General features: G+C 33.8%; 2 protein-coding genes across 4 annotated transcripts in view; both read right to left on the bottom strand.

Annotated features, from left to right (window-relative positions):
- The window catches only part of LOC144845471 (nucleotide sugar transporter SLC35D2-like), a 38,365-nt gene extending 36,986 nt beyond the window's left edge, over positions 1-1,379 (bottom strand). For 2 of the 3 annotated variants that reach the window (XM_078702840.1, XM_078702841.1), the window contains exon 1: positions 1,219-1,379. In XM_078702840.1, coding sequence (XP_078558966.1) covers positions 1,219-1,343 — 125 coding nt within the window. In that variant the 5' untranslated portion in view covers positions 1,344-1,379. The remainder of the gene's footprint in view (positions 1-1,218) is intronic. The other variant, XM_078702842.1, reaches the window with a different exon arrangement.
- LOC144845486 (E3 ubiquitin-protein ligase RNF170-like) overlaps positions 1-13,117 on the bottom strand; it is a 291,346-nt gene that overhangs the window by 96,110 nt on the left and 182,119 nt on the right. The window lies entirely within an intron of this gene.

The following is a 13,117-nucleotide window of genomic DNA, read 5'->3' as shown; positions in this document are numbered from 1 at the left end:
GATACAAACTGTAATTTACGAACTTGTTCTTGAAGTAATAATATCAAATCCGTTGTGGACCGCAAGTATTTACATTTTTAAGCTACTATGTACTGCATGCTGTATGTGTGGTGTGGACAGCAAGTAAAATGGAATTCCCAGAAAAAAAATGACTATGTGACGACTGACAACAAAGTTTTAAAATATTAATAAATAAGGGTCAAGTGTTTTTTTATATGGTAAAAACATGCACAAACCAAACTAAATTTATAGTATGGTCATCGTATCTAGCCTTTTTGCAGTTCGCGATCAACCTTTTCAAAACATGTGCAGGGTGCTCTCCATGCACTCCAGCAGTGGGGATGATGATCTCCTGACCACTAGCTTAGGCCTAGACTAAACGGCCTAGGCCTAGCTAAACGGCCTAGACAACTTTTAAACTAGAAATAAATCATGGATCGTTTTTAATAAGCTTTGCTTTAGTTATGAAGTAATTGTTTTGGGATAGTTTAATAAATTAAGAAGATAATAAATTCGTAGGTATGTAAAAGTTTTATTATATTACTGATGACGTCATCGTTCGAACGGCGTTCGTAAAATAGAAGGTTCGTAATTGAGAAGTATGTAAATGAGAAGGTCGACTGTATAGAACTTCGAGTATGCTAAATTCGTGAACGGTATGCGAGAAACATGTCTGTAAAATCATCAATTTAAAGGATTTATTTGTTACTTTTTATGTGATTCTTCTTCATAAAAGTACTTATGAGGCCCAATTTTAAGGTGTAGTATTCACAATAAGTTACTTAACAAGTTTGGAGTCAAAAAGAAGTCGAAATAAAAACAGGTGCGAAACGGAACTAGCGCCCAAATGGGTACGAGTAAGCCAAATAATGGGTACGTACAAGTAAGCCAAATAAGATAAGATAAGGCCTACCTAACCATGGAGGTATAAAATTTGTATACCTCCATGGCCTAACTAATGGGTAAGACTAAGACTTAAGAGTAAGCGAAATACTTAGGAGGTACAAATAAGCCAAATAATTAGGTACGAGTTTGCAGGTTGGTTTGGCATGGGTATGGATGGGTTGACCAGCACCCATTCTTGTCTACGTAGCCTGGCCGGATACCCTAGGCTTAGCCTTAGGCCTGGCCTAGCCTAAATAGAGGTAGGCTAGGCCTAGGCCTACTAGGAGCTAGGTATATGATACATTGATAGCTATATAATTGAATTCAACTAACTTGTAATTGGTAAGGATGTTTTTATTGACAATTACTATGAAAAAAGAACTTGATGCATAGAAAATCGCACTAGCAATAGATAAAAAGCGGTTTCCAAACACTTGTGTGGCTCTTTCAACACTCATGCTTGATCGTCGACGATGGTGGTGGTACGGTTACGTTAATACGCGTAACAACTTGAATTGAATCAGATTTCTATACTACACCACTTTTATTATATTCTATCACAAAAATACTATAGCGCCACCGATCTTTGGTCACACAGAGCCATTCATATATATAAAGAGTTGCGACTTTGAATTTAGTTGGGGAGCCAGAAAAGGTTCACATGCACCCTCTAGCAAACTACGTTAACAATGTTTTTTTGCTTCCTTATATCAATGCAAATCAATTTTTTGCTGTTGGCCGAAAAAAAATGGGATGCTTGGTCTGTACAGGGGCCAAAAGGTCAATGGTCAAAGTTAGGACTATGCGTAACTTTGTAACTACTGGGTGTATTGGAATATTTTTTGTGCCAAACTACTCAGAAGACCCATATTTCTATTCACTCTAATGGGCAACTTTTGCCAAAAGTGGACGGAAACCCTTTTTCTGACCACTGGTCAAGTAATTGGCCTATGCATATCTCATCAACCGCTGGTCAGAAAGTGATAATTGTGGTCTCAAAATTATATGAAATTTCCATTTTTTTAAATAACAATAATATTCACATGTTTGGTATTGCCGAAACGTTTCTTAAGAACGAAATGGCATTTGATATTGATAATTATCGTTGGATTGGTAAAAACAAAAAAAAGTTGATAAAGGTGGGGGTGGTGTAGGTATTTATATTTCAAATATTACAATTCTCGATGATAATGCTCTTGATTGTAAGTCAGATAACTTTGATTGTGGGTTAAGGTTCACTTTAAATGTAATAGATCTATGTATATTGCTATTTGTTATTTCCCAGTGGACGGTTCTAATGTGGAAATTACAGATGAACTATATAATCAATTACTGTCCGAAGTAATTCAAATTGAAAATCTTAATGTTGATGATGATCCATATATTTTAATAATGGGTGATTTTAACGCAATAATAGGTAATAACATAATTAACGGTGACCCAACACTTAACTCTAATGGTGAGAGGTTGCTGCATTTTAAAGATAATGCAAACGTGACAATTTTAAATTCTACAATCTTTTGTAACGGTAAAATTACATGGTTTAGAGCAAATCAAAGAACCACAAAAGACTACATGTTCTAAAAATATAATTAACTCTGTTAATGAATTACTTGTGGATGAAGAAAGAAAATATGGATTAGGTAGCGACCATAATACTTTACTATTATCACTTAATATCCAACCTCAAAAACCTAACATAGTGTATCAACCAAAATTATGGAACATTAAGAATGAACAAGATTTCACAATTTACCGTAACAAATTGAGATATAGTTTTATTAATTGGAATGCCAATTTTTTGATAACGTCAATGACCTCTGAGATTCTTGGAAAGATATTGTAATATCCGCGGCAACTGAAGCCATAGGAGTTAAAGAGATAAAGGGTAAACGAAAACCATGGTTTGATAAACAAGTAAATGAAGCTATAAAAGAAAGGAAGAAGGCTGCCAGACTTCATAGACATTATGTAAAGTCAAAAGACCAAGATGCTGGTACAAGCAATTGTCTTTGGCTTTCTTATCAACAAAAGCGTATTCATACAAAATCTTTTATTAAAGAAAACATTCTTGAAAATAATATTAAACGGTCGGTTGATATATTGCAAAAAAAGGCGGTCCTTCATGTAAAGATTTTTGGAAATTTCTTATGGATCTAAACAAAATTGTAATAACAATAAGGTTGATTGTATCCTGAGGGTTCCTGGGTCAATTGAGGTTATATCAGACAGGAAGATGATGAACCAAACTATAAAACATTGGGAAACATTAGGTAAAATGAATATAAATATGAATGATAGTAGGTCTGTTATAACAAATAAGTTTGTTGAACAAATTCGACATGATAAACTTGATCAACCAAGAAACAACGATGATAACTGTATATATGATATAGAAATTAATTTTGATATTGTGGCCGAGGCAATCTCACTTGCCAAAAATAATAAAGCTCCAGGAACCGAACTATATTACAAACGAATTGTTAAAGAATGGTGGTTAAATATTGTATCATTCTATTTTAGAGTTATTTAATAGAATTATTCATCTCGAAGCTATTCCAAATGAATGGAATGTTAGTATTATAGTCCCAATTTTTAAGAAAGGTGATCGGAAAGATATTAATAATTATACTAGGAATTTCCTTGACATCATGTGTTTCAAAGATTTTTAATAGAATTATTGCTTGTTATCGGAGGTCCAGGGAGATGCGAAGATCACATCTTTACATTAAAAAGCGTTATCGCGTGTCGTCGTAAAGAAGGAAAGACGACGCACTTAGCCTTCCTGGACCTCCGAAAAGCCTTTGAGAATGTATGGAGAAACGGCCTTTTAAAAGCCGTATGGAACTCTGGCATTAGAGGACGAGTTTGGAAATCATAGATCTATTGTATAAAAATATTTAAGGACATGTCAAATTTGGAGATATATATATACAGAGGCATTCAGTATTGAACAAGGTGTGGAACAAGGCTGTGTCATTTCACCGGTGTTGTTCTGCATATTTATAAATGAGTTTACAAAACTTATGAGATTCCATGATATCGGTGTAAGTATTAATGATATTTGGTTAGGGGATTGTTTTGGACTGATGTCTTGATTGCAGACAATGAACACGAAATGAATAATATGTTATATCTCGCGGATCAATTTTCACAAGTTTGGAAATTGCAATTTAATTATGAAAGTCGAATGTCATGGTTATTGGCAAGCGTACCAATTAGGTAACCATGGTATTTCAGAAGTAGATCACTATAAATATTTGGACGTATATATATATCTCGTAACCTCAATGATCATTTTCATATTGATAATGTAATTAAGATTTTAAGATTGTAATTGCGAATATAAAATCCATTATTGACAATTGTAATAATTTAAATCGAGTATACTATGGTAATATCTTGTGGAAAGCAATCGCTCTTCCTTCAATAACTAATGCATGTTCTGTGTGGTGCGGTAGTAGTTGCGATACCGATAAACTTGAACGGTTGCAACTTCAAATGGCCCGATGCATTTTGAAAGCATCTCGTAATACTCCACGAACAGCATTATTTTTTTTAACCATATTTAATGAGGGTGATCCTTCAGAGGTTCACAAGACAAACATATACATAGGATGCTCTACATAAACAAAGTCTTATTACAAGTCTTTGGGAGTGGAGTTGTAATTTTGTCCTTAGAAAAAATCCTGACATGTGACAGGACTTGAACCCAGGACCCTTGGAGTGGTAGCCAAGCTGGATAGCTATATCAGACTTACAAAATAATTTCAGAATTAATTTCATAGATAGATAAGTCTTTACTTAGTGATTATATTACATCAAAAACAATTCCTAATCTTGAGAATTACTTGTTAGATAATACGGACTTTGAGGGGGTAAATCTTAAGTTTAAATGACGATCAAATACTCTCCCGCTAGAAGGTAGAATATGTAATTAGACACCAGAATGTAATGGTTTGTGTAAACTTTGTAGTGATAATTAGAAAGAAAATATCAGACACTTTTTATTTATTATAAATACAAGGTTAAAGTTACAACTTCTGCGCAATCATTTGATTATCATAATGAAATTTGGGAGTTATTCATTAATGGGAACACTGACGTTAAATTACATCTTACTCTGGGAAGTGATAATTATCTCTTCCAAGGAAGTTATGAATATTCTTGATAAGTTTTGTAAAGCATATGTTAAAAGATTATTAAAAAAATAGATCATTTAAGAGGCGTCTGGTTCTGTATTGCAGTGCAATTTTGTGATTGGTTTTCTAGATTAAGAGTAATCATGTACTGTATTTAAATTACATGTTGTACTCGTTATATTTGGAGAAGGGGAGGGGAATGAATGGCTTTTATTACATGTTACCGTATGTAGATTAAGTAAGATTACCTATGGTTTTGTCTATTTTGTGCTTTCATTTATTATATTTTTGTTGGACGCACCTTCAAAATATGAAGTGTGCCACTGTTACAAAAGTGAAGTTCCGAAATAAATTATTATTATTATTACTCGCAAAGTATATGTTTATATTTGTTCTAATGTAATAAAAATCAAAAACTGTCAATAAAACGCTAATTTTGACCTTTGACATATAGCCGGCAAAAACATTTTTGGCTTGGAGCACACTTTTCATATCTCAGAAATTGTTTGGAGGACGATATGGTCGTAGTTGGTGTCAAAATGCTCAGAAGATACACATTTCTATTCACTTCAATGGACACCTTTTGTCAAAAATGATCAAAGATGATTTATTTTTGACCATTGTTCAAGAAAATATCCATATCAATATCTAAGCAACCACTAGTCAGAAAGTTATAATTTAGTCTTAAATTACTCCCAAAATATATATTTATATTTGCTCTAATACACAGAAATACACAAAATGTTAAAAAAAACACCTTATGACGTTTAACCTATAGCTGGTACAAACATGTTTGCGTGGAGCACACATTTTAAATAACTAGCGAATGTTGTTTTTGCGTAAATATCAAAATACACTCATATTGATATCACTCTAATGAACAAGTGCCAAAAGACATATCATGACCACTGATCAAGAAAATGAAATATTTAGCAACCAGGTCACAATATTTTGGTCTCAAAATACTAGGAATGAATATGTTTAAAAACGAACAAGTTATGAAAAAGTAGAGCCTTTCTTGTCGGGTGTCACATGATAAATTGAAACGCGTTGCCCACAATAGGCCTAAACCATACGGTAGGCTACTCCAGGCCCGTAAACCAGTTTTTATAGAGGGGTTAGAATTTCGATGCCTTTGATAGACCAACCAATTACGATTTATTTGTATGTGTATTAAATTTTAAATACACCGGCTCTGTGGATGTGGTTTTCAGTGGAAGAGGTGGCGATTAGGAGGGAATTCTCAGCCTCAGCCCCATCGTGTTGGGATTGAGTAAGGATATTTTGAAAATATGGACCTATATTGACCAGAAATTAAGTTATGTAAAAATCGTATCAAAGTTCCAGCTTGGAGTCAATTGTATAAAACCTTAAACAGATATTTGAATCTGAAATATACACATAGGTCGAGCCAATTTTAATGGTAGGGGCGGTTTAGTGATGGGTCTTCTGCACCACCTCGGTCCCATCATGGTTGGGGCTGAGGTAAGAAAATGGAAACATGGACCTTTTAGCTAGTACAATCGTATAAAACTTCTCAATTCTTTAACACTAATGTTGTTGTTTGTTTTATACTTTTATAAGTCACGCCGTCTCTGCCCAAATCATTATGCTATAATACCAAATTTAAACTCTTATTTCACTTTAAAAAACTATACCCAGTTTCTTTCTTGCGTTTAAATTTATGAAAATCTAAAGACAAATCAAAGTAAACCGTTACTAGTATGACTATGTTATAATAATCCTAAAGGACATTATGGTTATTTACTCATCCTCTTTTTTTGTTAGATTTACTAATAATTAAGAAGCAAATAAATGAATGAACATTGCATAGAAAACCATCATCATCATGTGATTTTAATTAAAACTAGTATTAGACCGGGCGCCCAGAAGATTTATTCATGTGAAAAGCCACAAAAGGTCCGATGGGCTGATTATGTAGATATATGGCCAAGATTCAATAATCAATATTGCTGCCGGGTCCTATCCTGTAAATTTATCCTGGGGACACCAAATAAGAGGGGTAAAAAATGGATTTAATCATGTGAAAAGCCACACGGATAAAAGTTATTGGACATTGTTCCCATATGTGTATACAATGTTAAAACAGCAATGACAGCAACTTTATCCTGTAAGTTGCCCGAGACAGTAGCCCCAAGTGACCACTAAAAAATGGTGTTATTCATGTCAAGAGGCTAATTCCTTTTGCATTGCAACTGTTACACATTGGGGTGCACAAAAATATCATTGACAGCAACTTTATCCTGTAAGTTGCCCCAAACAGTAGCCCCAGGCAATAGCCCAGAAATGCCCGTTGGGCCATACAAAATGTAATCACAGGAAGAGCCACACGGCCAATTCCTTTTTTTATTGGAACTGTTAGGTCTTGGGATAGACGAAAATACTCATGACAGCAACTTTATCCTGTAAGTTGCCCCAGACAGTAGCCCCAGAAAGTAGTAATAAGTAGTAACAGAAAAACACACGAAGAAGCATACAAAGGGATGGTGAGGTACGTTGAAAATGAAATAATTTGTAAACGTATACCAAAATATGCCTGTAAAATCATGGATTTGTACAAAGAACAGTATAAGGCAGTCGAAGGTACTGACGATGATATTCGTTCCTATGCTTGTCAGCCATTAGTTACTAAATTAATGACCACTTGTAGAGATAGATTAAATATTAGCAAAGACTCAAACAAGACTGGAAACTTTTTATACCCTGAAGACATGAGCGTCAATGAAGCTAAATCACGGTTAAAATACCTCAATGAAAATGATGAAACAATTCCATGTGCGGCTTTAGCGCTTCGGTCAGATATCCTGAAAATGAAAAAAAAACAAAATTCCTTCACCGACATCTATTCACACAATGAAACAATGTTCACCACACGTATCACCTCTGACTAAATTGTTTTATCAAACATTGTTATGTGGATTATCTCCTAATCCCGGTGAGGCGGCACTGAGAAAAACGCAATCACTGTCATCGGATGCTGTTTTTGCAACTTCACGAGGTGCTGTCAGGCCCTGGAAGAATACATCGTTAGGTCTTGGTTTAACGTCCATGCTTGGATCTAAGGGAGCAATCACTATTTTAAATCGCCTTGGTCATACAATAAGTTATGATGAATGTAAACGTCTGGAGACCGAAATAGCATACACATGTTCTTCGAGTGAATTGGAGACACCTGCTGGCTTATTGTTGCAACCTCTATTGGCTACAGGTAATATAAACATTTTTAATTTAATGAAAATAATAAATGAAATTAGTATCAATAACCAAGATGACAAATTGCACAGTACAGTATGTGTATATATTGATATATTTTGTTTTTACAGGTACTGCGTGGGACAATTACGATTTAAACATGGAAACCCTGGATGGTAAAAATAATCTCCATGTTACAGTTGGCATTGCGTATCAGAATGACCTTCAGGGGCAAACCAATGAGATGGAAGGACTGCCGGTCAATTCGGTCACTGGAAGACCTAGGCGGAAATTTGACGGAGCAGAGAAAATAGTACCACCATTTTATTCAAATCTAAAACTGGCTAAGTTTAAATTTGAAGAAACAGACCAGGAACAAGTAAGTGAATCCGAAGCAATTTATTCTTTTGTAAGATGCAAAAGCCTAGATTTTGTTTGGCTAATCTTATCATCTAATCGAAAACTTCCTCTGTTTGCATACATGGACCCAATTTCACAACTACAAACAAGATTTAATGATGTTGTGCAAGAGACTCTGAAAGTCTTAATGGTTCGATCTCTTAAAGTTGCAGATGAGACAAAAATGCCGTATCATCCAGTGACATATGATCTCGCAGTGGCACTTAAAGCTTATTCAATACAAGCGCTAAAGGCTTTTGATAGACTTGTAATTGTACTTGGTCACTTTCATATTGAATGGCCATTTTTTGGAGCGGTTGGAACATACATTTCTGATTCTGGGATCGAATATATTCTAACTGAATCGGGTATACTGGCAGAGGGGTCACTTAATGGTTTCATCCATGGCAAATTATACAACCGATGCACCAGAATACATCAAATCACTGCTATGGCCTTTGAGAAAGAATTGTTTAAGCGATTCCTTGGGTACCTACTCTATGAAAGATGATACTTTGCTACAGTGTTCGAGCAATACCAACGGACGACACAAATGCACTTAATCAAATTGCCGACAGTGACGAATTCTTAATACTTCTTAATGAATATGAAGAATTTTTACATCGTACTATAAAGGGTGAATTTGGCAACACTGCCACATATTGAGCTATTTACGTGTACCTTATCAACCGCTTGTATCGTCAATTCCAGCGTGCAGTAAGAACGAATGATGTGATTCCGTACATTAATGTACTACCGTATTTGGTTGAAACATTCTTTGCTCTGAACCGGCCAAATTATGCTCGTTGGGGGTCACTTTTTATTGAAACAAGGCCATATAGATGGCTGCAGTCGCGTGCTCATTAGTGTTTACCGACCGACCGACCAACCTACCAACTGACCGAAATTACTGAAAATGTTGAAATGTTTAAAAACATTTATATTTTTTTAATTTCCACGTGCGTAGCCTGTCACTTTTGACGTGCTCGTATAACGTAATTTCGAGTTGAAAAGTAAGTCAAGAAAACAGAAATCGGGCAAAAAGAGTGCGCAATAACATTTAACGCGCAGTGCGCGCGCAAAAATATGCGCAATTTTGTAAACGCTTAAAATTGCCTGAAACGTACTCTTATTTCATCGAAAATACAATTTGAAAATTTTAAGCGCGCGTACGCATGCGTTACATGCGCTACGCACGTAATTGTATTGCCATATGATGATTTATGCCCTGAAATTTATGAGTACCAAATTTTATTTAATTGTGATTCATGGTTGTGAAGATATGATTACAAACGTGATTTCGTTACATCGTGCGTACACCGCGTAATTTTTTATTGCGCACCGTGAAAACATAACCACATCGATTCCTGGCCATAAGGAATATACTGTGAAAAATTGACTTAGCTAGATTAAACTGATATCAAGATAAGGTCAGAAAGCGATAAAACGCATAGTGATACCGGACCGACAGACAGACCGACCGACAGACCGACAGACCGACAGACCGACCGACCGACCGACATAGTGAACTATAGAGTAAAGAGTAAAAATGAAGAATTTGGACTCCGCAGCATTAGCTGTTTTAAAAGCCGTTGCCTTTTCAACACGACGAACGAAGAAAACGTACTACTCCAATAGATCTTACATTAGAGCAATTGTTAACAGAGATGCTGCGTCATCGGCAACTGGAATTACAGCTTTTGCGAACTCAGAGAGTGCATTTCGTCGTCGGTGCGTAAGTCTCACTCAACGGAGTATGGCTGTGTCTGAAATGAAGTCCATGAGTGGAATTCAACCCGGTGAAACACCAGCTAACCAGTTACGTCGACGGAGGATTGAGAGAGATAATAATGATATAGACAAGTTTCTCATTAAGCTAAATAGTACATGCAATCCATTTGCCACTGATTCACCAACCACATTAGTAAATATTGCTACAGGTAAAGCTGTAAATGACATAACAAGTACATATTTGCTGGGAACACTACAGTGTCCCATCCGCGACATTTTAATAGAAAGTAGTTTTATGGTGTTTTTTACATTTCAGTTAAAAGTATTGATACCACAATTTAATATTTTGTTTTCTCCTTTTAAAACTATATGCAATACATTATAAACAAATATTTTGAAACTTTTGGTGAAAATATCATATTCAAAAATATATTGATGACATTTTTCGTAGGCAAGGGACAGACATTTTTGTTAAGGACGGGACATATCATGTAAATCCTTTTTATTTCATAACATTTTTGCCCATAAATATACTGCAGTTACTTTTTTTTCAAAGTAAGCTCCAATTATTCATAATAAAGTATTTTATTAAAATTGTTTGTTAATTTCATACTTGCATTTCAAAATTCATAATTGTTACTTCTGAGACGTTTTTTACATTTCAGTTAAAAGTATTGATACCACAATTTAATATTTTGTTTTCTCCTTTTAAAACTATATGCAATACATTATAAACAAATATTTTGAAACTTTTGGTGAAAATATCATATTCAAAAATATATTGATGACATTTTTCGTAGGCACGGGACAGACATTTTTGTTAAGGACGGGACATATCATGTAAATCCTTTTTATTTCATAACATTTTTGCCCATAAATATACTGCAGTTACTTGTTTTTCAAAGTAAGCTCCAATTATTCATAATAAAGTATTTTATTAAAATTGTTTATTAATTTCATACTTGCATTTCAAAATTCATAATTGTTACTTCTGAGACATTTCGATTGGGGGTTTTTCCTCACTTGTGTTTATTGAAGTAATGGCTTTAAAATTGTTATTTAATTCCTAATTTTAAATCTTAATTTTCAACTCATAAGGATATTAAATTGCAATAGATTTAAACAAGTTTTTTAAAACTTGTATTTTTTTATTAAAAAAACATTACTATCAAAATGTATTGAATGTTACGGATAGGACATTTTTTTTATGGATGTGATGACAATATTGTAAGAATTAAAAAGTGTTTTTGTACTGTAGGCTGAGAAGTATTGTACAAAGGTGTTAACTGTTGTTTATTAATCACAAAACATTATGGTCTGTATTTAAAATAACAATCCACAAAAGAACAATACCTAAATCCAAAACAACGTGACCAGTATGAATGGGAGTATTGGGTGCGGTCATCGCTTTGTAGATTTCATTCTTTAGTGAATTTGGAACCAAGAACCTTTTATAAACAGATACTAAATAATTAAGATTGAATTTTAATAGAAGTAGGCCTACAGTTATTAAATCCAAACAAGGATAGAAGAAAATTTCAGATGCAACTTGGATCCACTAACAAATTCAGACGTCAAACGCAAACGCCAATTTTTAAAGATTCGCCTTAAATGTGTTAATATCTTGAAGTCTTGTTTAATATGCCAAGCATAACTTTTATATTAATGTAAATAAATATTTTGATAACATTTTACAATATTGCTTCTCGTTATAACTCTTCGAATAATTAATTTTATAAATAATATTTCATATTTATGAATTTTAATATTTTCACTTGACATAAACTTTTAAACAGTGTTTCAAAGGTTGAATTATATTTTGATTTGTAAATAAAAGATTACATTAATAATGTAAAAAACTTATTTTTAAATTTTTTTAATAGCAAAATTATACAATTTTTTAACGTGGACAAAGTTGTCCTGTCCGCGACGTTAGAAATGTCCCGTCCGTAACGACATATAAATCATATTTATTAATAAATTTGCAGTTCAATTTTTATAATTAACATTCAGTTATCTAAAACAACTATCTGGCAACATAATAATACAAAACAAATTTTAAAATCTCTTTTAAATGAGGAGAAATATTACAATACGTAAACCTTCTCAAAAGTCATGTACATTTGCCGTCCCATCCGCGACGCATACAATTTTCATATTTTTTTTGACTTTCATAATAAACATTGGCCATATATGTATACATTTATTCTACTTTGAATCTTGTATTCTTTTTTATCTCTAAGATATGTCTAGTTATATTCTCAAAAATGTCCCGTCCGTAACAAAAAAAATACTGTGGAATGCCCCATAAAATAGATACAGTATGTAAGCAATCCATGGAATGATGATGGGACCAAGAAGAAGAAGACGATGATAATTAAGAAATTTAGTCATTATTCGACACATTAAATCATTTAGGCATCTATGTTTTTAAATGATTCATCTTGGAGGAGGATGGCCATTTTTAGGGTTAATTTGTGACAAAATGTATCCCGAAAGGGTCAGATCTAATGCCGTATGTTTTCACAAAATTACCATATATCTATATATACTGTAATTTTTATAATTTCGTATAGCTCAATGTGCAAAAGTTAAGAAAAAGAATTAGCCGTTGCCGTTTATTAAATCTTGTAGGGGACCGGAATTGGAAATTTGAGGCATTGCTGTCAATGATATTTTCGTATATCCCAAAGTCATGTGTAATAGATACAATGCAAAAGGAACTAGCCGTGGGAATCTTGTAGGCG

The sequence above is a fragment of the Antedon bifida genome, chromosome 6, assembly GCF_963402885.1.
Source record: "Antedon bifida chromosome 6, ecAntBifi1.1, whole genome shotgun sequence".
Lineage (NCBI taxonomy): Eukaryota > Metazoa > Echinodermata > Crinoidea > Comatulida > Antedonidae > Antedon > Antedon bifida.
Note: the sequence above shows the minus strand (reverse complement) of the source record. Positions and strands in the feature narration are given on the sequence as shown.